Below are 26,678 nucleotides of genomic sequence, written 5' to 3'. Positions count from 1 at the left end.
ACACCCCCACTTTTGACCCCCCCCCACCGCGCTGTTGCCCCCCCCACTCCACTGTTGACCACCCCTACCCATCAGACCCCCGGTGTACACCCCACCCCCGCCCCCGTCCCCCCCCCCCCCCCCCCCCCCCCCGCCGCCTCCCGTGGTGGCTACTGACGAACAACCGATTGTTAAAAACACGAAATTTTATACTAATTTTCACAAATTTTTCAAGTTTTTGGAAATTTTTGTCATTTGTTTTTCAGCCCTAGGTGACAGGAAACCTCCTCTAGGGTTTTATATTAGGTTTCTGCATAGTTTCTAGTCGTAGTGGAATGTTTTCAACATTTTAACATCACGATTTTTAGCCTTTTTTTTGACAAAACGTGCAAATTTTTTCTTTTTGCCATTTTTTATTATCCACTTCTTTCCGGACGCAGAGGCCAGAAAACGTCCTTGAGGGTTTGATAATAAGTTCCTGAAACAATTTTACTTGCCATGGAATAGCTTTCAATTGTTTAATATGACAAATTTTTCCAATTTTTTTTTTATAAAACTTGCATTTTTTCAAGTTTTTGTTAGTTTTTAGGTTTCTCCAGGCTCAAGGCTCGAGAAACGTCCTCTAGGGTTTAAAAGTATATATTGTATGATTTCTAAATAGAATGAATTGTTTTTCCAGATTTCAACCCCACGAATTTCAGCATTTTTGTCTGACAAAACTTGCAATTTTTAATTTTTTTAATTTATTGTCAGTTTATTATCACTATTGTCAGTTTATATTGTCATTTTTTCAGAATTTTCAGCTTAACAGAAAATCTCCGTTAGGGTTTGATATTGAGTTACTGAAAAATATTTTGGCCATGGATTAGTTAAACTTTTATCACAACACAAATTATAGCAGCTTTTTGCAACTTCTAATTTTTGGTTTTTTGTCATTTTCTTGGTTTCGCCACCCTCAACAGCCACATAACCTCCTCTAGAGTTTCAGCTTACGTTACTGCATAGCTTCTAGTTGTAATGGAAGATTTAAGATTTTAAGATCAACAATTTTTAAAGTTATTTGCAATTTTTTAAGTTTTTAATCTTTTCGACTTTTTTATCATATTTTCTGTCACCAGGGTCCCAGGGACCTCCTCCCAGTCTTCATGAAAAGCTGTTGAATAATTTCTAAATTCTTGGAATTGTTATCAATATTAAATGACTCCAGCTTTAGCTCAATTGATAAAATTTAATTTTTAATTTTAGAAAAATTATTATCATGTTCCAAGTTCATGGATGTTTTTGAGCCAGTAAAACTAATTAAAGCTTGAAATAGTGATAATGGATTGTCTCTTGAGACAATGAAATCGTTTTGAAAGATTTTAATGTCGAATTTTAGCAAGATTTTGTTAAAATTTGCGATTGTTCTCAAAATTTGTGAGTGTTTTGGTCCTTTTCTGTGTTTAACTATCATTACTGGCCGACGAAGTTTTTGAAGTCTTGCAGATGAGTTACTAAACATCACTAAGGAGAGAAAAAATAGTTTACATCTCACTGCAAAATCTGGAAGCTTTTTTTAATTTTGCAATATTTTGCAAATTTTTTAAATATCAGTTTAGCAAGCAGATTAGTTACTTGACATATATCCACAGACAAAAAATAGTTTTGAACATTTTCACTGCGGAATCTGGAGGCTTTTTTAAAATTGTGCACTTTGCAGTTTTTAAAATATCAGTTTTTTTATTTATTTACTAAAAAGGCTAGAAAAATAAAAGTTGCAGAGTCGAATCAAGCTAGCGCTAGCTTTAATAAACCGTGGCTAGCTACTGAAGAAGCCAACCGCTCGCCGGTCGTTTGAGAGCAATTCGCCCGACGTTAGTCGGTTATATTTTTTTTTGGTTAAGAGGTTTGGTTTTGATTCATTTTTAGGCTGGTTTTGGTAGTGGTTTGAAGGTTTCTGGAAATTCGGACGTTTTTCATGTATTTCGCTGAATTTTGGGCTAATTTTTGCGATTTTTTGACGATTGTTTTGTTTTACTTCTACTTGAGCAAGTTTTATATAACAATTGGGTTCCGTTTTGTGGATTGAATCATTTTTTTGTTGAGAAATATGACAAAAAATGGCAAAAATTTGGGCAATTTTTGGCAGTTTTTCGTTTTTTTTTTCTGTTTTTTAGACAAGTTTCTTAGCCTATTATGACTTGCCGATTTTCTGCGATCATCTGGATACCCTATTGGCTGAAAGGAATTTTTCTTTGGATTTTTATGATTTTGTAAAATTAAAAATATAGTAACTTTTTTCCAGTTTTTTAGTGCAAGTTGTTTTTTTCATAATTTGGCCTCAAGTATTTTCAAAACTTACATCATGGTTTTAGTAAGTAATAGTTGCTTTGATGAAGTAATTTTGTCAGAGATAGTTATTTCGGGATCTCAATTTATAACAAAATTTGATCAGTTTTTTTACCATATTTTAACAGATTTGATTTTTGTTTTCTTTTTGTTTTATGGTTTTGATTCAAGATAATTATAAATTAGTGAAGGCACCTTTTTGTCTGATGAGTAGTTGGATGGCGTTTAAATGGATTTTCACTTGGAGTTGTTTCCGGAATTCTTCCGGCTATGTTTTTTTACTTTGTCGAACAAAAATAATGTTTCGCTTTACCTCATTTTGCCGCTTCTTCAACATTTTACGTGAAATCTTTGACTTTTCTTGGCTAGTTTCTCTCTTCTCTCATTATGCTAAAAGTGATTTTGAACATCAGTTGCTCAGCAAAGCAATTCAAAATGAATAGAGTCAGTATAAAAAATTGAAGTCAGAAATAGAAACGAGATAAACCAATAAAGCCCAATTTTAGATGCCCGCTATTTGAACGTCGTTTCTATGAGTCTTAGTTACCATCTCTAATGCTTATTGGTATTGATAGTAGCCCCTGTAGCCTCTCTCTAAGAAACAGAATTATTTTCAACTACGAAATGCCATCAAAATTAATCGGACTTAAAAATGTTTTTGTACAAAAATTTTTTTTGGCAATATCTTCTATTGTTTCAATCCCAATCATGCTTATTGGAATCAACGGCGGCTGTTTTCCGGCAATCTGCTGGGTATGTTTCCATTTTCGTTAACAAGAAAATACGCAATCGTTGTTCAACTAGAAGTTCTAAATGTTCGTTTATGTATAAATAGTCTCTTTGGTTCATCACATCTTTTAAAGTCCTAAAGTGTTCCAAACATTATAGCACCCAATAGTTCGGGAGATTATACCGTAGACAGCTAAAAAATGTGCTCTATTGTTTAAAAGCAGTGTACAAGGTAAGGTTCTTTTTTTCCTATGTGTATAAGTGCTTACAATTTTCTATCTTTATATATCTTGCTGCGTGGTTTTTGCTTTGCTCTCGGGAATGATCTTGTCCAATAGCACAATGGTAGCGGCTCACTACCTTCTTGCATCTCCGAAAACCGGCAGTTCAACAACTTCTGGATTTCTATAAATTGTTCATACCTGATGTAGTAAAGATAACAATAGATATTTAAGCTCGCAACTGTAGCTTTAGTAACTCGTAACATGTGGTGAGACAGATGCAATCAGAGCAGAAACATTTAATTGTGATCAATAAATGACCTAACTAAATTCTGTATCAGAAGTAACCAAATTTCGTAATTCATAATTTAAATTGCGAAAAAATTCCATTTTTGAGATGCTCTCTTTTGACCCATAAATCTGCAATATTTGTGAGAGTTTTTGATGGTTATGCGAAAGCCCTTAGCGGTTAATCGAAAGAAAAAAGAATTCAATGAGAAAACTGTGGTTGTTTTTTTACCGTAGTGATTTAACTGCTTTATTTTCAGAGGCAGCCAAACAACAACACATTTGAACAACATTCCGTCACTACCTCAACTAACAACAACACTAGCACTCACTCTGCGCAATCGAAGTCGAAGAAAAGCTCCCTAACAGTTGCAATTACAAACACATACTCCACCGTTACGAATAGCAGTACTAGCAATGGCATTACTGTTCCATCATCAGTTTCTGCCGCGACGTCTGTTAAAAGTAGTGGAGATCTGCGTGCGGAGAATGAGCAATTGAAGGTGGAAGTTGACCGACAGAGGAGTAAGATATATGGACTGGAATCTGCCCTGGCTGAGATGCAGAAGAAGAATGCAAAGATGGAAGAAATGATCCTGGCTCTGCAAAGATCCACCACAGCCATGGCAATGACCCCGGCGCTCCAAGCCAACAGTGTCAGCCCAGGTCAGTTTTGTTTACTCCTCCTTACTTCTACGTGTTTCAGTGCTCGTAAGATATTGAAGTGATATCCTCTCCCCCTCCCCTCTCCCCTTCCCCCTCCATAATGGGGTTTTGTAGACAATACTTTGAAGCTCCCGTTATGCACCAATATACTGATTTCGATTAACTCTGATGGCTACATAGGTTACCGGAATAGTTCAACGCCAATTCTCCAATTAATTAGAAGAGAAGCAGCACTCGAACATCGAAGTACCCGAACAAGGTATCAATTTCAATTTAAGAACTGAAGTATTGATTGAAAAAGAAATATGAAAATTGGTAATCGGTTGCTAGAACATCCCGAGATTTCAGCATTGCTGCCAAGCAGACATTCCTTTATTTTTGCGGATGCCTTTTGACTACATTCATGTCAAGTATTTGTTGTGAAAAGTGTATAACTGTGTTATGCAGCATATACAAGTGGGAGCATTTTGGCCAATGTGATGTTTATTTCTTAAATTTTGTAGAATTGTGCCTATCCCCCAATCTACTGTATAACCATATGATATAATAGTGCTGTGTGTTCAGTGGACAATAACAGCGAACAGTCCCTTCCAATCTCAACTCCTAGTAATGAGGCCAATGAGGAACAACCTACATTCTATTCTGAGTTCCCCAACAAAGCCACGCCTCCTCTTAGTGTCAATGTCAACGCCAATATTTCCACCAACAGCAAACAGCCACAGAAGATATCACCCAATGGGAATGTTGGCGGATTCCACCAGAAATCCTACTCCGATGTCCAGTTCTATAATCCACCCGTTTCAGCCAATCAGATGCTACCTTTGGCCCAACAGCCTCAGCTGCAATCTATCGACAATGAAGAAAACTACGAGGCAATCTCACACGAGTACTCATCCATTGCTCATTTCACTGATGGTGCAGCTGGTACAGGAAATGAAGACGATTTGGGAAAAGTTTCCATAATGTCTCACGTGCCAACTACACCAGAACCAATTGACAGACCACCCTTCCGTTTCTCCAACTCCAAGATAACCAGGACCGGATCTTACAGTGAGAAGCGCCATTTCACAATATCATCCACAAACAGTCCTTTGGGGACGTCGCTTGACTGCGAGGAGAACCAGTATAACAGCGTGCCGGATCTGTTAGATAAAAATCTACAAAGTTCATTTGCAGACAGTCTCCATTCAACATCTATTACACCAATGTCCAGAAGTGAGTCGAAAGCCACCGGCAGAAATGTGATAAAGATGGCGAATAGCTCCAGACATCATGCTGGGGGAGGAGGGGGTATTGTTGGCGATGGATTCTCGAGTGATGTTAATCCCAATCTGAGTGACAATTCGCCTATTGAATTCACGGACTCGCCTAGACCAGAACTGTTTGCTCGAGGGGGCACTTCCAGAAGCACTGCTGGACCCAGAATGATGCTGAACCAGCTGGCAGGCAACAAGTTCTCCTCCCCCTCAAACAGCAGCGCCAGTCCTGATGTTCCGTTCAAGACTTGGGATGCTGAACAGATTGCATTCTGGATGGCAAACTTGGGGTTGGGAAAATACGTGTCCTATGTAAATTCTCACCAAGTAAATGGAGAAAAGTTGTCGCGAATGACGCCTAATGAGATTGAGAAGAATTTGCGAGTGAAGAACAGTTTACACAGGAAGAAGTTGTTGTTAGCGATCCGAGCACAATTAGTTGGTCAGTACTGTACTTCTTGACATTCATATACGTCCAAAAAAATTTAAAAAAGATACGCGTTCCAGAAGTAAAAGTTGTATAGCGGTTCTCGTGATTTTTTCCCTCGTTTGACGTTCAATTTTTGTTCTACATTTTTTCAAGCCGCAAACCTTAAACGACAGATTTTGCTCACTTTTTCATGCCGTTCCTTTTCTGCTTTCATGAGTCTGACGATATTCGCTTCACTCTTTTAAAGCGACTTAGAAGTTGAATTATGCGAGTAGTTTTTATATCTTTTATTACTTACGTCATTCTCTAAATGACTTTTAAATAATATGAAAGTCATTTGAGGTTACTCTTAACTCTCTCAAAGCCAAGAAAGGATAATTATGACAGCTGCTATTGTTTAAGAGTGTGATTAATAGCCGCACAGCGATAGCTGGGGCTATTATTGGCCTTCTCTTGGTTTTTTACAATTCAAAGAATTTGAATTATATTGGGGCGCTGTCTTTTTTTAAAGATCTGTTTACACATCTTCATGATTTTTGAATGTTCACACATCTTCATGATTTTTGAAGTCAAATTGGAGTAGTGATTTTGGTCACGCCGAAACAAGAAGTGGAGCGAAAAAGCGAGTGGTTTTGCTGCGTGAAATTTTTTCACTCTAATTTTAAAGTAGAGTGAGAAAACGGTGTTTGAACAAAAATTTGCTTTCTCGCTAGTGGTTTTTTGTTCACGTGCGGCAATTTCACTTTGATTTTTACAGTTTTGTCAATGTTTTGGATTGGAGTTTTTCTAAATGGTTTTCCCAATCCATTCATAGTCCGTTCTAGGTCTAGTTTTCTCTGTAGTCAATGAAAACTTTGAATTGTACGTCAGCACTTGTCCTGCTATGTTTTAAGATATGTTCACACATTTTCATGATTTTTGAAGTCAAATTGGAGTAGTGATTCTGTTTACGCCGAAACAGGAAATGGAGCGAAAAAGCGAGAGGATTTGCGGCGTGAAATTTTTTCGCTCTAAATTTAAAGTAGAGTGAGAAAACGGTGTTTGAACAAAAAAACGCTTTCTTGCTAGTGGTTTTTGTTCACATGCGTCAATTTCACTTTGGTTTTTACTTTTTTTTCAATTTTTTGGATCGGATTTTTTTTGTAAATGGTTTTCCCAATCCATTCATAGTTCATTCTAGGCCTAGTTTTTTGTTAGAGTCAAATTTACATTTTTCGCTAGTGGTTTTTGTCTCGCTAGCGGCATTTAGACATTGATTTTCTGTTTTTTCTTTTATCTGATTTTTTAGAAATATTTTTCCGAATTCAGTCCTAGTCCCTTCTAGGTCTAGTTTTCTTTGTAGTCAATGAAAACTCTTTGAATTGTACGTCAGGACTTGTCCTGCTATGTTTTTTTTGAGAGGCAAAATCGTCGCAATTTTTACGACCATATGACGTCACAACCACTTCAAATCTGCTTTTTATTCATTCGTTCATGCAATTTCAACTGAATTGCGTGCGCGAGGTTGTTTTTCGCTCTTAGTTGAGCGAGTTCTTTGTTCATTCGCGTTATTAAATTTTTGGTCACACTTGACTTACCTCACTCTCAAAAATGACTTCCTCACTTTGAAATAGACTTTTATTATAGAGTTAAGGTCAAATGGGTGTGTGTCACTCTAATTGAAGGTTATTTCAGAGCCTTTAATACAGGCAAAAACTTATACAGATTTCTAATCAAAATATAACATCTCAGCCTTCAATGAAAAGACAAATTTTTTGGTCTGTTTTTTACTGCTTTTTTTGAGACTGCAGATCTAAGAAGCTATTGATGCGGCTATTTTCTGGCAATCTGCAAGCTATGTTTATTGAAGTACATTTGCCTCTTAAACAAGTGATTTGCCTCTCAAACTTCAGCTTGTATATCTTACCATCTATATTCTACGTCGCTTAAGTTTATTTCCGATCTATTCTGACGATCTGTCGGGCCTTCGAAAAAATCTGGTCGCACATTTATAGTTCAGGCTGTTGATGAAGGCCAATTGATTTTCTGATTTTAGTCACGTCCGTAACGTCATTTGTTCCACCATTTTGAAGTTATATTGTTTGATTAGTTTCAATCATAAATTGCGTACCTATCTCTAAATGACTTTTAGTGAAATTTTATGGTTATTTGAGACTACTCTCTAAAGCTTCTCTGTTCTCAATCTTTTTTTCGTCTCCGTATTTGTTAACCAATCGAAAGCTTCTAACTTGATAACATTTGGCCCGAAGAGTTCTTTACTTCTGTTTTAAAACATATCTCTAGTCTAATCATTTGTTAAAAGAGCACGTCTAAGTTTCAAGTTACTGGACAAAAGAGTCAAAGTTTTTGTTGCAATTTTGGAGGTTTATTTGAATCATCATGAAGGTTGCAATAACATTGACAACATGCTGCAAGGGCACAAAGGGGGCAGCAAGGGTTTTCTGATGCATCAATTGGTTGAAGTCTTTTGTCATCTTCTTTAAAATTGGCTCTGAAACTCTAGGCTGAAATTTTGTCAATATTATCAGTACATCATTTTGTGGGAAAGGGGTGACTCACGTTGCCTAAAACCGGAGCGAAGGAAAATCGATTTGAAAAACTACGGAGAAAAAACGAGACCAGAAACGGGGCGAACGTACGTGCCGTAAGCCGTTTTTACCTTTACGACTCTCGTCCAGGTGTTTTTTCCATTACTTCCCAGAGGCCAGATGCCTCTTGGTGTTTGGTCTTTCAACACCCAAACGATGTCGTTCACTTTGAGGGGCCGATCGTTGCTCTCTGGCCATTTTGATCGTCTGCTCCGGGTGGGCAGATATTCTTTCACCAAGCGACGCCATACATGGTTCATAAGCTTCTGCGTGTTTTTCCAAGTCTTTAGGCTTCCAGGTTGCTGGTCTCCAAACTGTCCTGGTAGCAAGCTATTGAAGGGACGCTGGATGAGAAAGTGGTTTGGAGTCAAGGGTTCCTCGTTGTCGGGCTGCTCAGCAACGTTAGTCAGTGGTCTGGATTTGAGGATTGATTCTTTTTCCACCATGATTGTGTTAGGAAAGTGTCAAGAGTTTTCTGGATCCTAGAATGAGAAGGAGCGTTCTTTTGGCGCTCTGGATCAAACTCTCCCGTACACCGCCAAAATGAGGGACATATGGGGGTTGACTTTCCACGTTGTATTGGCTACTGCTAAAGCTTTGTAGATCCTATCATTGTTCAATGCTTTAACAGTTTTCTTAAGTTCTTCAGAGGTGGACACAACAGTTGTCGCTATTGAGGAGTTGGGGCTGGCATCGACGACTTTAAAATATTCTGAAGGCATTGAGAAACGTATCTATATATAGGTATGGACACGTTTCTAAGTGAACTGCACGCGTAACCCTGCATGTAAAGATCAGAGCATTGTGTTTTTCTACAACGCCTTTAGAATCTTCGACGTAGAAAGGTCCGCAGAAATCTACACCAGAATTAGCGAATGGGAACTGTGTTTCTGCTATTGGAAATCGAAAACAGGGTTGTGGCGCCATAATTGGTTGGATGTTTGTCGTGTCAAAGCGTCGACATAAGAAACAATGAAATCGTATGCTTGCTAACGCTCTGCGAAGGCCAATCACATGGTAACGTTGTTTTAGGAAAGCTTTTGTTGGTTTTGTGGACTGATAGATACATACCTGATGGGCATGTTCCAAGTACAAACGAACAATTTTTGTCCTTGGCGTGCAAGATGATGGGACGTTTTTCCAAATCCAGTTGTGTTGGTGCATGCTGCAGTCGACCACAGGATCGGAGTAATCCTTTCTCATCCAGCAACGGATTTAGGCATCGTATTTTGCACTTGGAATCAAGTTAAATTCCACTTTTTAAAGAATGGATTGTGGAGTGGAAAAAACTGTCCTGAGACAATTTTAGGAGATAATATCTTGGTGATTGAATGTCTTCTGTAGATTGTTCTTTCGCATTTTCCTTGCGCGATAAAATTGAACACTGTTGGAACTGTCTGAAGAATTTTGTTCTGTGTATAAAATTAGCTGGAATCGACGATAGGTTCAAGCGTCTCGGAGCTTCTTGTCGCTGCAGCACATGTTGCTCGTGGTTTGGTCATCTCATTCCACGACTACTCGTTTTCGCGGAGAAATTGGGGTGGCTCTAGCCATTTCTGATAAATGTCTTCAGTCTCAAGACCGCGAGTGCCGTGATCGGCAGGATTGAGACAAGTAGCGACGTGATGCTATTGCTTGGGCGAGGAAACTTTCGGTATTTCTTGCAATCGGTTTGAAACAAAAACGTTTGGCTTCTTTTTTGAGGCTATCCAGTCGAACACTAGTTGGCTGTCGGACCAAAGAAAAGTTTGACTGAATGTCAACGTCATTTCTCTTTGCATTAGTTGTAGAAGGCGCACTTCTATAACGGTGGCTTCTAATTCCATTTTCGGCACGCTTTTTTGTTTAATGGGAGCAACCTTGCGTTTTCGCATGAGAAAACATGCTTGTGGAGGACTGGTTTGACTATTGGTTGTACTGAGATAAGCAACGGCGGCCATAGCTGCCATTGAAGCATCCACAATATGAAGTTTGCTGCTTGTGATTTTGCTGAAATTGTGAACAGTTCTTGGTATTCGGATTTCTGGCAAGCCAAAGTAGCCGTTTAGAACTTTCTGGAGGGCACTGTGTAGTTCATGTGGTACCAAATCCCATTTTCTTCCAAGTTTCCAAATCTGCTGCAAAACCATTTTGATTCTAATTGTCAGAGGAGACAACAAACCGATGGGATCGAAGGTTGAAGATACCAAACTGAATACTTTTCTTTGTTTACACTGTTGCATCTTCTAGAAACTGTTCAAGAGGAAACATTACAAAATTGTCAGATGTTATGTTCCATTTTTGACCAAGGAATCTTATGATCTGTTTTGTTTCGTCTTTATCGTCGGAAGACATTTCAGTGAGTACATCTGGTTCGTTTGAAACAAATTTTGTTAACCTGAAGCCACCATTTTTCAGACATCTTGTTGTCTGTGATATGATTTTTTTGGCTTCTGAAATTGTTGGCAAGGACTGGATGTAGTCATTCATATAAAAGTGGTGTTTAATTGCGTTCAAGGCTGCTGGAAATTTACTTTTGTCTTCTGTACATCTATTGAGTACATAAATTGCGCAAAATGGTGAACATGTTGCGCCAAAGATTAATCTAGTGAATTGGAATTGTCGAATGGAGTTGTCTATCATCCGAAGGAAACGAAGAGCAGACTGGTCTCTTGTCTCATGGCAATGTGCATAAACATTCCATCGATGTCTGACACAACAGCAACCGGGTGTTCTCTGAATCTCAACTGAACTCCAACTAAGTTATTCAGCAAATCAGGACCAGTTAGGAGATTTGAGTTCAGTGATTCACCACGAAACTTTGATGCTGCGTTCGCAACTCTTCTCACTTTTTCTTGTTTGTTTGGGTTAGAGACAGGATGATGAGCTAGGTACCAAATTGACTGTGGAGATGGTTCCTGCATTTCGACTGGCTTGACAAAATTTTATCCAAATCTGTTTGGAGTGTCTGGTTGTATTTCTGATTGAGAATTGGATATTTTTGTAGATGTTTTTGTAGGCTTTTAAGTTGGCCCACTGCTGAGAAGTAGTTGTTCTCAAGTTTCTTCTCAGGCTTCCAAGGAAGGCAAATTTGATTTCTTTCACCGTTGTGATAGATTGAGTTTTCCAGTGCATGCACTGCTATTTTGCCTGCTGAGTTGTCTTCATTTTGTTCGGGTAATGTACCTTCAGCTTCTGTTTTCCAGAATTTTTGAACTAATTGGTCCAATGGTTCTTCTTCAATGTCTTTCAGGCAGACATGGCAAACAAACGGTCTTCGCTGAGGCTTGCTTTCCCTCATTGTTTTATGAGAAAGCTCGTATTCTCCAGCGAGAGTCCAACAAAGCTTAGTTTTAACGCCAAATGTACTTGTTTGGCTACCTTGGATTACATTAACCGGGTACGTAAAGGCAAACGTATTGACCCCAAGGAGGGCGCCTATTGCACTGTTGGCTATGTCTGGGAAATAAATATCACTAAGTTTCTTGAAACCGTCGCATAACTGGTTGAGTTCAGGAGTGTTACCGGGTGATACGTTGAGATATGGCGTTCTATATGCTCTTGCAATACTGAATTTTTGGTTGATTTTGTCAAACGGTGTTACTGTCACTGTTTCATTTTTTTGACAGTGGCATTTTGTTCAGTGTTGAGGTACTGCAGAGTTGTTGATGCTTGTGCTTGGCATGGAAGTTCAAGAAAGCTGGTAACTTTATCAATCAGGACGATGAACTGGCTTCCGGGATGAATCGAGGCAAAAGTATTGAACACTGTACTGCTATATACAAGCGAAACTGGTAATATTTGTTGTTGTTCATACCATTCAGGAGGAGAATTTTTGTTTTGAATGATACTGAAATTTTGGGTTGATATAGAAGAATTTAAATGAACACGTTGAATATTTTGTTGTTGTGATTGTTGCTTAGCAGAAAACGATTGACCATATCTTGTCTGCTGTCTCTTTTTACTGTTGACGGTTTCAGTACTTTTGGTTTGATTTTGTTGTTGAACGAGTGACTGGGTTTGCTTGCTGGTCAGATTTTGTGGCGGCTGATTGGGGTTGCTTGTTGAGAAAACAGCAGTTGGCCGCTTATTTGTTTTGAAGGATCATGCAAAGTTGTGTGGTGAAAACCTTTGCATGTTTGGCATCTTTTTGTGGACGGACAGGACTGCTTAGAATTTTGTTACTTAAACAGTTCGAGCGAGGATTGTTCTTGCTCACAATTTCATACCGCTGGTCCGGCGAAAATTTCTGATATTCAAGGCATGTAGCGAGTATGTGACTTCCTTTGCATTTCTCGCAAGACCTGTTAGATTGATCAGTGTCTTTACGCGTAGGGACAGGCGGCTGACTGTTGGTTTGCAGGGCGAATTAACTACAACAGATTTTGTTTCCAATTGTTTAATACATCAGTGGAAAATTGATTCGTATCATTATTGTTCCTGTTAGTTCTGCTAATGTTATTTTTGTTGTGTCTGAAAGTGTTCTGATTATTAAATGGTTTATGAACATTTTCCCTGTTGATTTTCTACACTTGGGCCTGTACTTCAAGCCACTTTGAAAATCAGAGAGCGTTGGTTGATTTCCAATTGATGTTATTGTATACTCTGTCCATTTTATCAGAATATTATGTGGAATTTTTTCTTTTGCCTTTTTCATCAATGTTGAACTTTGCAAGTCAGCTTTGAAGCCTAAATATTCCAAAGCTTGCACTAACCATTTGAGAAAAGGAGCGAAAGATACAAAATTCTGCTTGTTGTAATCATTGTCCGGACGCCAGGCTTCCAGAAAGCATTCACAACAATTGATGAAAGCATTCACAACAATGTTGGGATCACCAAAGTGATCCATAAGCTCCTTCATAGCAATCGGGTAGTAAGCTGGGTCACACGAGTAAGCTTGAAATATTTCCTTGCTTTTCCTACGACCGAGTTCTGTAAGTATGTTATACGGTGTGTATCCGTAAAGCTAGTATTATTGTGGACTAGGTTAAAAAAATTGTTCATCCACTGTATTTCAGTGGGTTTCCATTGAAATTTGATAGTACTATTGGTGGAAGTTAAATGGAATTTTTGTTTGTGGTTTTTAAATTAAAAATGTTTTCAAACGGGATTGTTTCTGTTTGTATTTCAGTTCGTGGCTGAAAAAGTTGCTTTCCAGGAAAACACCAATTTGGAATTTGTTTCGAGTTTTCCGAAACGTTTGCTTGGCTAATATGTTGAGCAATGGGGACGAATGGCGGTTTGGTAGTTTGTAAATTGATTTTCCGGAGTAAGCGGAAAATTAAGTGGCTGTGATGATATACAGCAAACAATGTTGGTATCTTGGATTGTATTGGAGGGGGAAAATTTTATCATTTGGTTCTTCCGTTCGATTTCTATTGCTAAAATGAACTCCAGTTGGGTAATGTGGGTTCTGAAATTGTTAGGAATTGTTTGTTTGCGCTAATGTAGGTAACGACATCGCCAATTTCCTGCCGTTCTGGTTTCACTTATTTGAACAGCTGCAAATTGAGTGTTTGAAATGGCTTGAGCAGTTGACGTTTGATTGTTGCCAAATTACAGGGGATTGTGACGACTGTTTTCGTAACAATATGGATTTGGCGTGGTCTCATTCGTTACTCTATTTTTTCCTTTTTGTGAATGAAATTGACGCTGAAGAATTCGCTCATTTAAAATGAATGAATTTGACGTTTGGTTTGTATTGGTTTTGTTAACTGAGCAGTTTTGTAAATCTAATGCAAGACGGATGCTTTGATCTTCTCTTTTGTTATTTAAGGGAACAGAAGGCACTTCTTTGGGTCTAACTGTGGTACTTGCTGGTTGATTCATTGGCGTATCAGGCAATGTGATCAACAATTGATGAGTGAAATAATTCCGGCTGGTTATCACTAGATTAAACAGGAAATGAGACTGCAGTTTGATTCAATGGAATGGAGGGTTGTTGGATTTAAGGAAACTGGTTGAAAGTATTCTCTTGTTCTCTGAGACCCACGTTTTTTTCTGGCGATTGAGGATTACTGAAAAGAAATCTGTCTTGATTTGCTCTGGATATTTGAGTTGATGATGGTGTGGGGGCTGCTAAAAACGACATTGATTGGTTAATGTGTTTCGTTGTCGTAGAGTCTTCTACTGATTCTTCAGTCCATTTTATAGAAACCTGAGAAAATTGCTGGATACTCTGGAGGAACTCTGACAGAAGATTGGGGTTATTTTGTCCTTGCGGGAGGAAAAACGGTGGTTTCGCTGGTCTTGGGGGGGACTTGAGGGGACACATCGCTGACGGTGTTCTTTACTGTGAAGTCGTCTTGTACTAGTTTTTTCGAAACAAGTTTCGATGGTTGAGATTCGAGTTGTCTTCTTGATGAATGTGAAACGCAGCTGATGTCATTCCGTACTCGAGTGGATGATTGACTCAATTGACCATCATCGTCGAGACTGTTGACTTCCAGTTCCAACTTCTCAAGACGAGAGATCAAATTTGAGTGACGTTTCATAAAGGAGTTTATACTACTAGAGCTTACTTTCTCCATCATGATGCTGTCGAGGTTTGTCTTCAGCTCTTTAGCACTCTCCTTGGTTTTATTGATCAACAAAAAAAGAGTGCGGAAGTTTTTTCTCTGCTCAACGGGTGTCTGCAAGAGATCAAGCTGATTTTTTAGGTTGAGCTCAGTCATTTTGAACTTGTTGAGCGCTTATTGTAGACTGTGGCTGTTTTCTTTTGTCATCTTAATGAGCAAGCTGTAGTCGACTCGTAATTGTTCTGTCGTATGTAAAGTAAAGGTAAAAACGGCTCAAAATTTAACGGAGCGACGATTTTTTTTGGTAAATTAAAGAACCCCCTATGTTTATGTAGGCTTATCAGCCTAGCTCTCTTCGTTCAAAAATGGCGACGCATTTTTTCACAAAAACAAGAGTCCTAAATGAGTTTTTTTGTGGTGCTAAATCTAGCTAAAAATATGTTTCAAAAAGGAAAAACTAAGCGTTCGCGTGTGTGTACCGTTGATTTGTTGAACAGGACCAAATAAATGCTTTCAATTTTATATACATATATGACTTCGCAGCGTTTTTCAGCAAGTTTTAGCTCTCCCTGAATCAGAAGGTACCTGAAATTTTTCCTGAACTGCTTATTTTTTGTTTGTGGAATCTTAGGAACAAATAAAACCTAAAAAGCAAACAAACTAAATCAAAAATGATGCTTCTGCAAAACAAGTTTAATGTTTTCGAATTTAAAATACAGTGAGACCAGGCAACGTGAGCTACAGACAAGCAGAGAAGACTGGTTGCTTAAATGCTGGGTGTACTTTGAAGCTCTTTTTCAAGAAATTCTTTTTCAATTCTTATGAAGTTAAGAACAACTGCTACCATTCAACTGCTTCTATTTGCTTCTGGGTGTTATCTGCCAACTATGAATTGCTCAGCTTTACTTTGGTGGCTACTGCGACCCAAAGAAAACACTCTACTTGTCAATTGCTGACTACTGAGACCAAAGGGGAAAAAGGAACTTCTTTCGGCAACTTTTGAGACCGCGGATCGAAAAGAAGAGACGTTTGAGTTTTCCAAGTCCAAGGGATTATATGCGTGAGCGTTTTGAATGTGGAATTATTTCGGAGCTTCTGATTTCTTTCTTTTTGAGAAAAAGAAATGAGTTCTTATCTTTTCTTAATTTTCTTGAAGGTGTTTTCAGTGTGTACTACCCCATTAACTAGGCGCGCGGCTAGTAGTATGCATAAAATGAAAACATAATAGATGTAAATTTCGGATTTTCTTACGATTACATAATACCCCATTAACTAGGCTGGCGGCAGGTAGTATGCAATTAAGATCAAAGAAAACACAAACTCCTTTGTAGGTTTTTTTTTAGGAAGCTTTTCAAGAACTTTTCTGTCTGCTCTTTACGGTTTTGAAGAATGGTTAAATAATTTCTCAGCTTATTTTGTAGTTAACTGAGGAGGTTTCTTAAATACGTCTTTTTGAAACTTGATTGATAATTTTAATAAGACGTTAGAAAAAACGTTTTTTTGATTTTTTTTATAACAGAAGCAATTTTGCCACTTTTCTGTTGCTTCTTTGCAGTTTTGGAAGGGGATGAAATAAAATTTCAGCTTGTTTTCAAACAAACAGAAGTGGCCTTTTCGAACGCTCTTTTGTTATCTACCGAAAATTTCCAATAAATGTTAGAAAAACGTTTTTGAATTTAAATTGAAAAACGTTTTTTAAGTAAAGCAAATTTCAAGTTGCCTCTTTACAAACTTGCAAATTCAATCATTTATATGTTAAGCTTGTGTTGCTACAAAATGAGGGGGTTTATTCAATAGTTTTTTCAGTATCTATTAAAAATTTCAAAAAAAAACGTTAGGAAACCGTTTTTTTAATTTTGTAAGTCGAGAGAGCAATTTTGTCAATATTGAGTTGCCTCTTTACTAAAAGGCAAAATTGGTAAACTGACTTGAAACTTGTTTTCTTACAATCCCAAAGGGCCCAATCAATAGGTTTCAGTGGATATTTTAAATGGTTTTTCAAATCGTTAGGAAAATGTTTTTTGAATTTTTTGAGTCAAAGAAGCAAATTTGTCAGAATTGAGTTACCTCTTTACTAAAATGCGAAGTCGATGAACTGACTTTGTATCTTGTTTTCTAACAAACGCAGGGGGCCTAATCAACAGGTTTTCCAATCAACAGGCCTAATCAACAAAATTCAAAGTCGATAAACTGATTTTGAAGCTTGTTTTTTTAACAAACCCAGGGGGGCTAATCAATGGGGTTTTTTGGATTTATTTAAAAGTTTTCATTAAAACGGTAGAAAAACCTTTTTTGATTTTTTGACGCTTTTCAATTTTGCGAGTTCTATTCCTGAGCCAAAATTTTACATCAGGAGTTCAACCAAAATAAAGTTGATTTTAGGTCCAACTGAATTGTTCTATTAAACTAAAAATTTTACTTTCATCTAGATTTTTGCGACAAATTCAGAAAGAATTTTTTTGAATTTTTCCGTTGTAAAAAGCTAGATTGTTTTTTTGTGCAATTTGTGTTGTTTTCGTTAATTGCTGACATGTTTCTCATGGCCATGTTATTCATAAACCATCAACAAAAGCTCGTTGGGGGACAATTTTTGTTTGTTTGAGATTTTTTGTCGCAAAAAGTTTTTTTTGGATACGTCTAACCGGGGAAGGGACTTCTTTGAGGTGACGTCTGGAACCTCGGGCGATCATCTCTTGGTGACGTCTGTAACCAAAAAATATCAGGCCTTCTTGGTCGGGTGACGTCTGAAAACCCTTGAAAGAAGTCCTCGTCTTTGGTTTGAAAAACTCTTCCTCTGGGGTGACGTCGTAGTCTTGGATATTAGTCCTGGGGTGTGCTCATGCCACCTCTTGGTTTAAAAAAATAAAATTAAATTCAGAAGGTTTTATGTCCTTTTTGTCAAGGCGGATGGTCGCCAAAATAATTTTTAAAACATATCTCTAGTGTAATCATTTGTTAAAAGAGCACGCCTAAGTTTCAAGTTACTGGACAAAAAAGTCAAAGTTTTTGTCGCATTTTTGGCGGTTAATTTGAATCATCTTGAAGGTTGCAATAACATTGGCAACAACTTCATTTTAATTGGTATTTTATATGTAAGCGTCAATTGTTTAGGGAATTGGAGTGACTTTGGGGCAATGACAACGCAGTGGGTGGCAAGATGGCTGGATGATATTGGGTTGCCCCAGTACAAGGATGCGTTTATCGATGCGAGTGTGGATGGGAGGGTGCTGCATTACCTCACATTCGATGACTTCGCTCTCGTCAAGATTTTCTCAGCTGTACACCAGATCAGCATTGGTTAGATCAACTATAGTTACTCTATCGGTCACGTCTTCCTCCCAAAAATTACTGAACGAAATAAAGTTGCTATAGCACGAGTACTAGGAGAGCATTTAAGTTTAGTAGTTAAGTGAACTCAAAAATTAATTTTACTCTGACAACTTCTGAAGACAAAGTGCGTCTAATTAAAACTTTTCTATAAATATTTCTGTTAACATAACCATTCGTTTCCTTGTCCTGGTAACTCCATTTAAATGTGGAATGGGTCTTAGTTTTTTCGGCTAGATCTTTGCGATTACAATCTGACTTTTTTAAGCTGCATGATCCAATTGCCCTACTAGTCGGCGACAATTTTTCAGCCCACAGGATAGTCTCTAAAATTTGTTCGTCTGGCTCGAGCGCTCAGTATCTGTTATAGCGAAACAAGGCTCTGCTACCATGCGTATCCCAGATGATGCTAGACTAACAGCACCTGAAAAGAGATAGCATGTTTTGAATTTTTTCTCTGCTCAAACAATTAGTGGAGATTTTTTACCCTAAGTTTAGTTGCACAATGAGTACAGCTAGTCAGAAGATTTCCTTGTATCACTCAGAGTGGAGAGCTCAAATAAGTTCTTTTATTAACGATCATAGGAACTGTATATGCAAACCATCTAAGCTAAGAGTAAAAAAATAATCGCTAGGCTCTCAGAAGCGCCTGAGTTATCCATTGCTCTCAAACAAGTTTGAAGCAATTTTGAGAGGAGAGGAATACGTGTACATTTTAAAAAAATAAAGATATAGTGTAAAGCCATTCATTTTGTGGAAGATAAGAAAATAGAATTGTGTAGAAAAGTAATGGATCAATTGTCTTGGAATTTTTTTTGGTGAACGTTCAATGATCCTTTAATTTGCTCTTCGTATTAAAATTCATGTGCTGAAAGCGTTTTTTTCCTGTCATGTGTATTTTCGTTGGTACATGGTTGAAAATAGGTTGATTAATTGCTCTCAAATGAAGTTTGTAGCAATTATTTTAGTCCTATTGGTCTTGTCTTTTTTGTGCGATTTTTCGCTACCGATTTTTTGGCTAAACCATTTGACTTTTCGTCGTTAAACAGGTAGCGCCCAGTGGGCTTTAAGTTTCATTAGAGGCCCTTAGCCGCGTTTAGTAGTACTTCAAGTGCTTAGTGCGATGAAGCTACCGGGAAAGCCATAGTTTAAGGTTAAAAGGTCACTTTTAGGAGTTTTTGAGCCCAAAATGTTGCAATTTTTCTTGTTTTTGTCTTTTGAATTTTTTGTTAGACCACCTTAAAATTGAGGCTTGTTGAAGTTGAGAAACGTCTTTTGCAAGATATCAGTACTTTTTATCACCTTTTTAAGAGCTATATATTTTGGTAATCCAAACTAAAATACGCAAAATTATACTATTCACAATTATTTTCGATAATGTTTGATAATGTTTGTCATTTTTTAGTTTTTTCCAGCCTCAAGAGCCAAGGAACCTCCTCTACGGTTTGATAATAGGTTAATGTATAGTTTCTGGGTGTAATGGAATGTTTTTCAAGGTTTTAACACCACGAATTTTGGCATTTTTTAACGAAACTTGCAATTGTTCATTTTCTTGTCTTTATGCAGGTTTTTTTCAGCGTCAGGGTTCAGAAAACCTCCGTAAGGGTTTAATAAGTTATTGAATGGATTGTTTTTGAAGATTTTAACATCATGAATTATGGCATTTTTTTAACAAAACTTGCAATTTTTTTCAATTCTGACTTTTAGTGTCATTATTCAAGGTTTTCCAGAACCAGGAGCCAGAAAACCACCTTCTTTTTAATAATAAGTTACTAAAAATATTTTATTGGTAGTGGAATAGTTTTCAATTTTTAGCAGTTTTTATATAGAACTTGCAATTTTTTAACGGTTTTTTGAAAATTTTTGTAAATTTTTAGGTTTCTCCAGCCTCAAGAGTCAAGAAGCTCCTCTCCTCTAGGGTTTGAAAATAGGTTACTGCATAATTTATAGATGTAATGGAAAGCTTGTTAAGATCTTAATATCACGAATTTAAGTAATTTTTTTAAAAAATATATTTGCAATTTTTAAGTTTTTCAAAATTGTTTGTCATTTTTTTTAGCTTTCTCCAGCTTCAAGAGCCAAGTAACCTCCTCTAGGGTTTGATTATAGGTTACCACATTGTTTCTAGATGTAATGGAATGTATTTAGTGTTTTAATTCCACTAAGTTAAGCAATTTTTAAAAAAAAACTATTTGCAATTTTTTAAGTTTTCGAATATTTTTTATTATTTTCCTCTGGCCCAGGGACCTCCGAGGTTTGACAATGAGCGCCGGCTTAATTTTTAGAGTTAATGGAATGGTTATCAATAATTCAATGATTCGAGTTTTAGCAATTTTTTGATAAATTTTTTTTTCAATTTTTCGAAAAAATTTTATGTTACATGTTAATTGATCTGATCTCTAAGAGCCTGTGAAACTATTTAAGGCTTGAAATGGGGATACTAGATAGTCTCTTGAGACAATGAATTGGTTCTGAAGGTATTAATAACACAAATTTTAGCGAGATTTTGTTAAAAGTTTCCATTGTTTTTAAAAATTTTAAGATTATTTTTCTTTTCTGAGTTTAACGACCATTACTGGCCAATGAAAATTTTTAAGTCTTGCGGATGGGTTACATGACAGAGCTGCTCCAGAGACAAAAAATCGTTTTGAACATATGTTTTTATTGGGAAATGGTGATTTTTTACTTAATTTTGTACTTTCCTTTCTTTCTATATGATTTGATTACTAACAAGGCTAGAAAACTAGAAGTTGCAGATTCGAATTTCATTATGGAAAATGTTCCTAGCTCTGTCTACCTTTCGATCGTTGGGGTTTCTTTCTTTGTCCTTCTCGTTCACGTTTTATCTCTCGCACACTATCTCTCCCTCTCTCCTTAACTCTTTTGTTGATGCCGCACTTCAGCTGCTGCTATGTGGCGTGATGTCACCATTTAGTACCCTCACCTCACGCTCCTTCAATTAAGCTAAAGCTAGCATCACTAGACAGGGCTAGCAACTGACGAAGCCGACCGCTCGCCGGTCGTTTGAGAACAATTCAATTCGCCCGACGATAGTCGGTTGTTTTTTTTTAATGCAGTATTTTTGTTAATAGCCTTGATAGCAAAAGCTGAGTGGAGCTATTTTTGGTCTTCTCTAAGTGTCACAAAGACAGGATTTGAAAATCAGCGCTGTACTTAAAAACAAGTGTGCAGGTCAATCTCTTGAACAGGATGAAGTGTTTCTGTTCATGCATTGTCGACAATTTCTTGTTAAGCGAGTATTATTTTTCGTTCACGTGCGGTCTTTTTAAAGCAGTTTTATTCACACAATTTTTTGCATATAATTTAACAAGAATTTGTTCGATCGGTAGCGTTTTAACCATTTTGAGGATAGATTAGACTGCAGATGGAATTTTAAGGTATTTGGACACTATTTAGCGGTTTTTGTTCTTCTATTTTTCAGTCTGCGGAGACATTGTCGCAAAATCCTTTGTTGGTGGCGTTGCTTATTTTATTTAATGGGTCGGAACAAAGATCTGTTTATGCCGAAAAGAATTCTATTAATTTAATTATTGGTGTTTTTTAGTTTTTGATGATTTCTGACTATTTCTCATGTCTTTGAAAAAAAATTATAACCTTAAACATTCAATTGCTTATTTTGAAGGGATTTAAGTGAAACGATCTAATGATTAATAGGATTGATGATTTTGCAGTAAATTAAATATTTTTGTGATTTTTAACAATTTTTTTTGTTCATATTACCTTTTGTTTTGTTTTCTTTAATATGACATATGTTATGCGGGTCATCACAAATGGTATTTCAAAAACTTTTGAGAAAAATTTTTGTAAAAAAACACCATCTATGCACCCTTGGGAAACGAATAAAACATTTGCTAGACTCAGGAGTTAATAGTTTGTAATCAGAAATATTAGACAGTTTTTTAAAAAAAAGGACACGTGTATTTAAAAAAGGAATAACTGAGATCAGTTTTCTTTATTTTACTAAATGGACCTTGGAACAAATATACAGACAATTTTATCAAGAAAACAAGTAATTGTAGCAAAAAAACTGACAAAATGTTCCGTTTTAAAACACAGTTCAAACTGCGGAATCTCAATTAACATTTTTTTAAATACTCAGCTTGTTTGGTTTCTATTTTTTTTATTTGACTCCTAAAGCTCCATTCACATTTTGAGTATAAGTGATAACAGAAATAATCTGCACCAACGAATAAAAATTGAGAATACGAATTCAACTAGAAGTTGATTAAGCTTGATAATCACAATCTAAGTCGTTAGTGAGATATGTAAGATTTGCCCCGAAGATCTTACCAAATGGTTTTTCTAACAAATTATTAATGAACTCATATAAACCCACATATGAAAAAAAATCCTGAGTGACTCTCCGTTTTCTGAAAAATTAAGGTGTTTAATAGCCGCCGTCAGCCTCTCAACGGCTATTATTTAGGCGCTCTCCTTTTTTAATTTCGTTGTACCTTTTGATCGCGTTTTTCGTTTTACATAAATCACGATTTTCACGTTTGACTTGTGACTTAATTTACTCACTGTTTCAACTGAATGGATTTTAAATTTTTCAGAAATTCAATTACGAAATGTGGTGAATACTGTCAAAGTCAAAATATCAAAATCAAAAGAGACGGAATAAACTGATAAAGCCCGGTCATTAAATCATTGAGAATCAGGCATCAAAGTTCATTAGAGTGTTTGTCAGCTAACATTGGTATTAAGCTTATTAACTTCCAGTTTAGTAGCTGAACTAAGTATATTTTTAGATTCCAACCGAAATTGCATGCAAAATTAGAACACTTGACTCTGAAAAAACACAGCACAATCGGTCAATTTATCTCTTCTTCTTCTCTTTATCTGTTTCAGTCCCAATGTGCATCCAGCGCGTCAACGGCGGCTATTTTCCTGCAATCTGCCGGCTATGTTTTGTCTTGAAATGTTACTGATAGATTAAAGATATATGATGTCCCACAGTATGCTAAGAATATTAGAATTGGCGTTTTGGAGATGTTGCTTATACATTTTTTTAGAAGAAAAGTTAATTTTCATTTTTCATTTTAAATGCTACCCCTACTTTACAGCGAACTTCTGGGAATTTTACAGCTTACTGAAGTAAAAAAAATTTCAAAAAAAGGTAGCTGCCTGCGGTTTCAGTCAGTCAAGTTTTGTTTCGAGTCGAGTCCGGAGTCTTCAGGCAATGTTTTTTATAGGTCGTCTAACTTTTGGTTACAGCAATATGACGTCACACTAACTTGAAATCCACGTTTTGTTCATTCATGAATGCAATTTCGACTGAAATGTGTGCAGTACGTCCATTTTCACTCGTTATACAGCCTTTATTGTTCGTTCGTGTGATTAATTATTTGGTCACACGTGACCTACCTCACTCTCAGAATGACTTTTTTTCCCAAATTAGTTTTTTACTGTAATTGAAGAAGATGAAGACAACTAGTATATGTAACTTTAGGTGAAGGTTATTTGGGGAAATTTAATAGAAACAAAACATAAGTTGCACAATATCTTCTGAATAAAAGTACTTTAATTCTTCGGCTACCTTTTTTCTGCGCTGAGTGCTTTTAAGCAGCAGTTGCTCTGCAAAGTGATCTTAAGTTAGCAGAATCAGTATCAAAAACGAAATTAGAATTAGAAACAGGATAAACCCATAATGCTTTGTTTTAAATGACCGCTACATGAGTTTTGTTGTTGTAAGTCTTAGTTATTATCTTTAATGCGTCTTAGTATTGATACTGATCTACCATATTCTCATTAAGAAACAGGAGTGTGTCTAACTGCTAAATATAATCAAAATAGCGCCCAATTAAAAAGTGTTTTGTAAAATGATCAATTTTAAATTTTTTTCTTTCAATTCTAACCTGGGTTATGGGAGTGAATGGCGACTATTTTCCGACTATCTGCCGGGTATGTTTGAGACTGCAGCTCTAAAAAGCTTTGACAGTTATTTTCGGACAATCTGCCAGCTATGTTTTAACGGCTCATTTTAAGAATGGTATCTGGAACAAAAAAGATACTTACTTTATACCCCATTTCAACTGCTTTTCTAGAGATAGCATTATCATATGTTGGATCAACAAGGCTGATATTATATTTGGGATAGACAAGGATGAATAATTTGATGACACAATGAATAGAAAGAAATTTTTAGTCTTGATGAGGGCAGCTGATACTCAATGTAATCAGTAGCTTTTATTGTTAGAACTATTTTACTTTTTAATTGCTCTCGTATAGAATCAATTATTGTAAACGTGTGTGTCTTTTTTATGCAAAATTTGTGCTTGACCGTTTTGACTTTTCGAGTGACTTTTACGCCCTTGACTTTTTGCGTTTTGCTTGATCTAAAATTCTCTCTCAATCACAATTTCGAGCAGCTGAACTTCATTGGCGGCAATTTAATATTAAAAGTCAAAAATGAAAAGTGCGCCGAAACCGGTGCCGTTTTTCACTTCACGTCTTAATAGTGGTATATTTTAACCTCTAATGTGGTTATTTGAAGCCCGCTATTGAACTTCGTAGTCCCATTTAGGCTCCTCCCGACTGAAGCAGGCTGCAATTGATTAGAGCTCCCACTAGTCGTTCAAGAGCAATTCTTCCGACGTTTAGCCGGTTATGTTTTAGCTTGATCGAAAAAAGCTTAAATTAATTATGCAATTTTTCGTAGACATTTCCATTCATTAGAAATTTCAATTGCTTCTCAACCACAATGGTGTCTTGAGAATCGTTTCTTGAAGCATTTGTTTATTGAAGTTTATTGAAGAATTGCCAAAACAAACAAATCTTGTTTCTAAAGCAATTCATTTTGTATTTTCTAGGTCGTGCGATCCAGTATTTGCGTATCCAGGGCTGGAAGCCAGACACGTTTATCCGGAGATCGAATAACTTTGCGGACGACTCTTCGTTGTTGCACTGGTCTAATCACAGAGTGATGGAGTGGCTCAGATCCATCGACCTCAGTGAGTACGCCCCCAATCTCAGGGGCAGTGGAGTTCACGGGGCTCTGATGTGTCTGGAACCCAGATTCACGGCCGATACTTTGGCAGATCTTTTACATATCCCAGTGAGCAAGACTCTTCTTAGGCGACATCTGATACACCACTTTGACGCCTTAATAGGTCCAATGTGCAAGGAGCACAAACGTCTAATTGAAAGTTCACCCTATTACCAGCCGCTCAACATTCATTACAAAGTGAAACCAGCCAAGTCCAGGTTCAAAATTCCGAAACCTGTAGCAGGAAGATCTCAGAGCAAAGCGGCAGTCACAGTGGGAAGTGTGGACGACCTTGTGTGTCCTCTGGAGTTTGAAGTGCCCTCTCATATTCCGAGTGAAGTGTTGCCTCTAGGGTACATCATCACCAGTAAAGACTTCTCTCGTTCCTCCCCTCACATGATTGAACAACCGGCGGTCATTGATGCGCAGAAGGTGCAACAAGGGTTTGTCTAATAACCAATCATTGAAACCTCTTTTAAAGTTGGACTTGACCTCTGAAGAATGACTCACAGATTGCAACTGTTTCCTTCCCCGACAGTTTAAAATGAAAATTGCATCATCTATAATTGGTATTTCACTCGTCTCTAGGGCAATTTCTGCCGCTCTTCAGGATATGGAATCCATTTTTGTCGCAAAATGTGCGTTAATTTGGTATTAAAAATATTTGCAACAGAGGGGAGGAAACAAATCGGAGAAGTTTATTGAGCTTAGGAAGAGCCTTGTATGATAAGGGCTTGACATTGTTCAGTTTCCACTCTTTTCCACAGTATTTGCAATATCACTCTCACTATACTTTCCACATTTTATAGTTTGACTGTTTGTGTGCTACCAACCAGAGCCTCATACCTGATGCAATCCAGTTTTTTAATATGATTTTTGTGTCTTTGGCCAAGACCGCTTACTCTAGTGTTTGCAATTAATTTGTACTTTTTTTTATTAGTCTTCAAATCATACAATGACAATATTCCCTTTGTTTGACTTCAAGTGACAATTGTCCATAGCTATTTTGGTAATTGAATTAGAGTGATCATATTTTGTAAATTTTGCTCTCGCTCTTTCTCATTCTTTGTCTATCTGTCGTTGTTTGCAATTGTAAATATATAATGAAGAATTATTCATCTTTTGCAATTAGAGTAAAATAGAAATTCTTTATCGTGTCTTTTATCTTTCTGTATATCACCTGTGCTGGTCTTTGAAATTCCTTTCAAGGTTGTGGAGGTATCATGGACATAGTGGCGTATAAAGTCACCTATTGATGATCAATGCATCTTTTCGCATGAATTTTCAATACCAGCATTCAACATTAGGCTTGTCTAGTTCGATTTTGCATCCTTGAATTTGCTTCATAGAATAAGAATGC

At 36.9% G+C, this 26,678-nt stretch overlaps 1 protein-coding gene across 1 annotated transcript in view; it reads left to right on the top strand.

Annotated features, from left to right (window-relative positions):
* The window catches only part of LOC142349654 (uncharacterized), a 37,128-nt gene extending 10,653 nt beyond the window's left edge, over positions 1-26,475 (top strand). Inside the window, exons 2-5 of the mRNA XM_075401371.1 lie at positions 3,806-4,211; positions 4,776-5,909; positions 18,094-18,279; positions 25,143-26,475. Coding sequence (XP_075257486.1) covers positions 3,806-4,211; positions 4,776-5,909; positions 18,094-18,279; positions 25,143-25,771 — 2,355 coding nt within the window. The 3' untranslated portion in view covers positions 25,772-26,475. The remainder of the gene's footprint in view (positions 1-3,805; positions 4,212-4,775; positions 5,910-18,093; positions 18,280-25,142) is intronic.
* The last annotated feature ends 203 nt before the right edge of the window (positions 26,476-26,678 follow it).

The sequence above is a fragment of the Convolutriloba macropyga genome, chromosome 11 (assembly GCF_964194025.1).
Source record: "Convolutriloba macropyga chromosome 11, txConMacr16.3, whole genome shotgun sequence".
NCBI lineage: Eukaryota > Metazoa > Xenacoelomorpha > Acoela > Convolutidae > Convolutriloba > Convolutriloba macropyga.
Note: the sequence above shows the minus strand (reverse complement) of the source record. Positions and strands in the feature narration are given on the sequence as shown.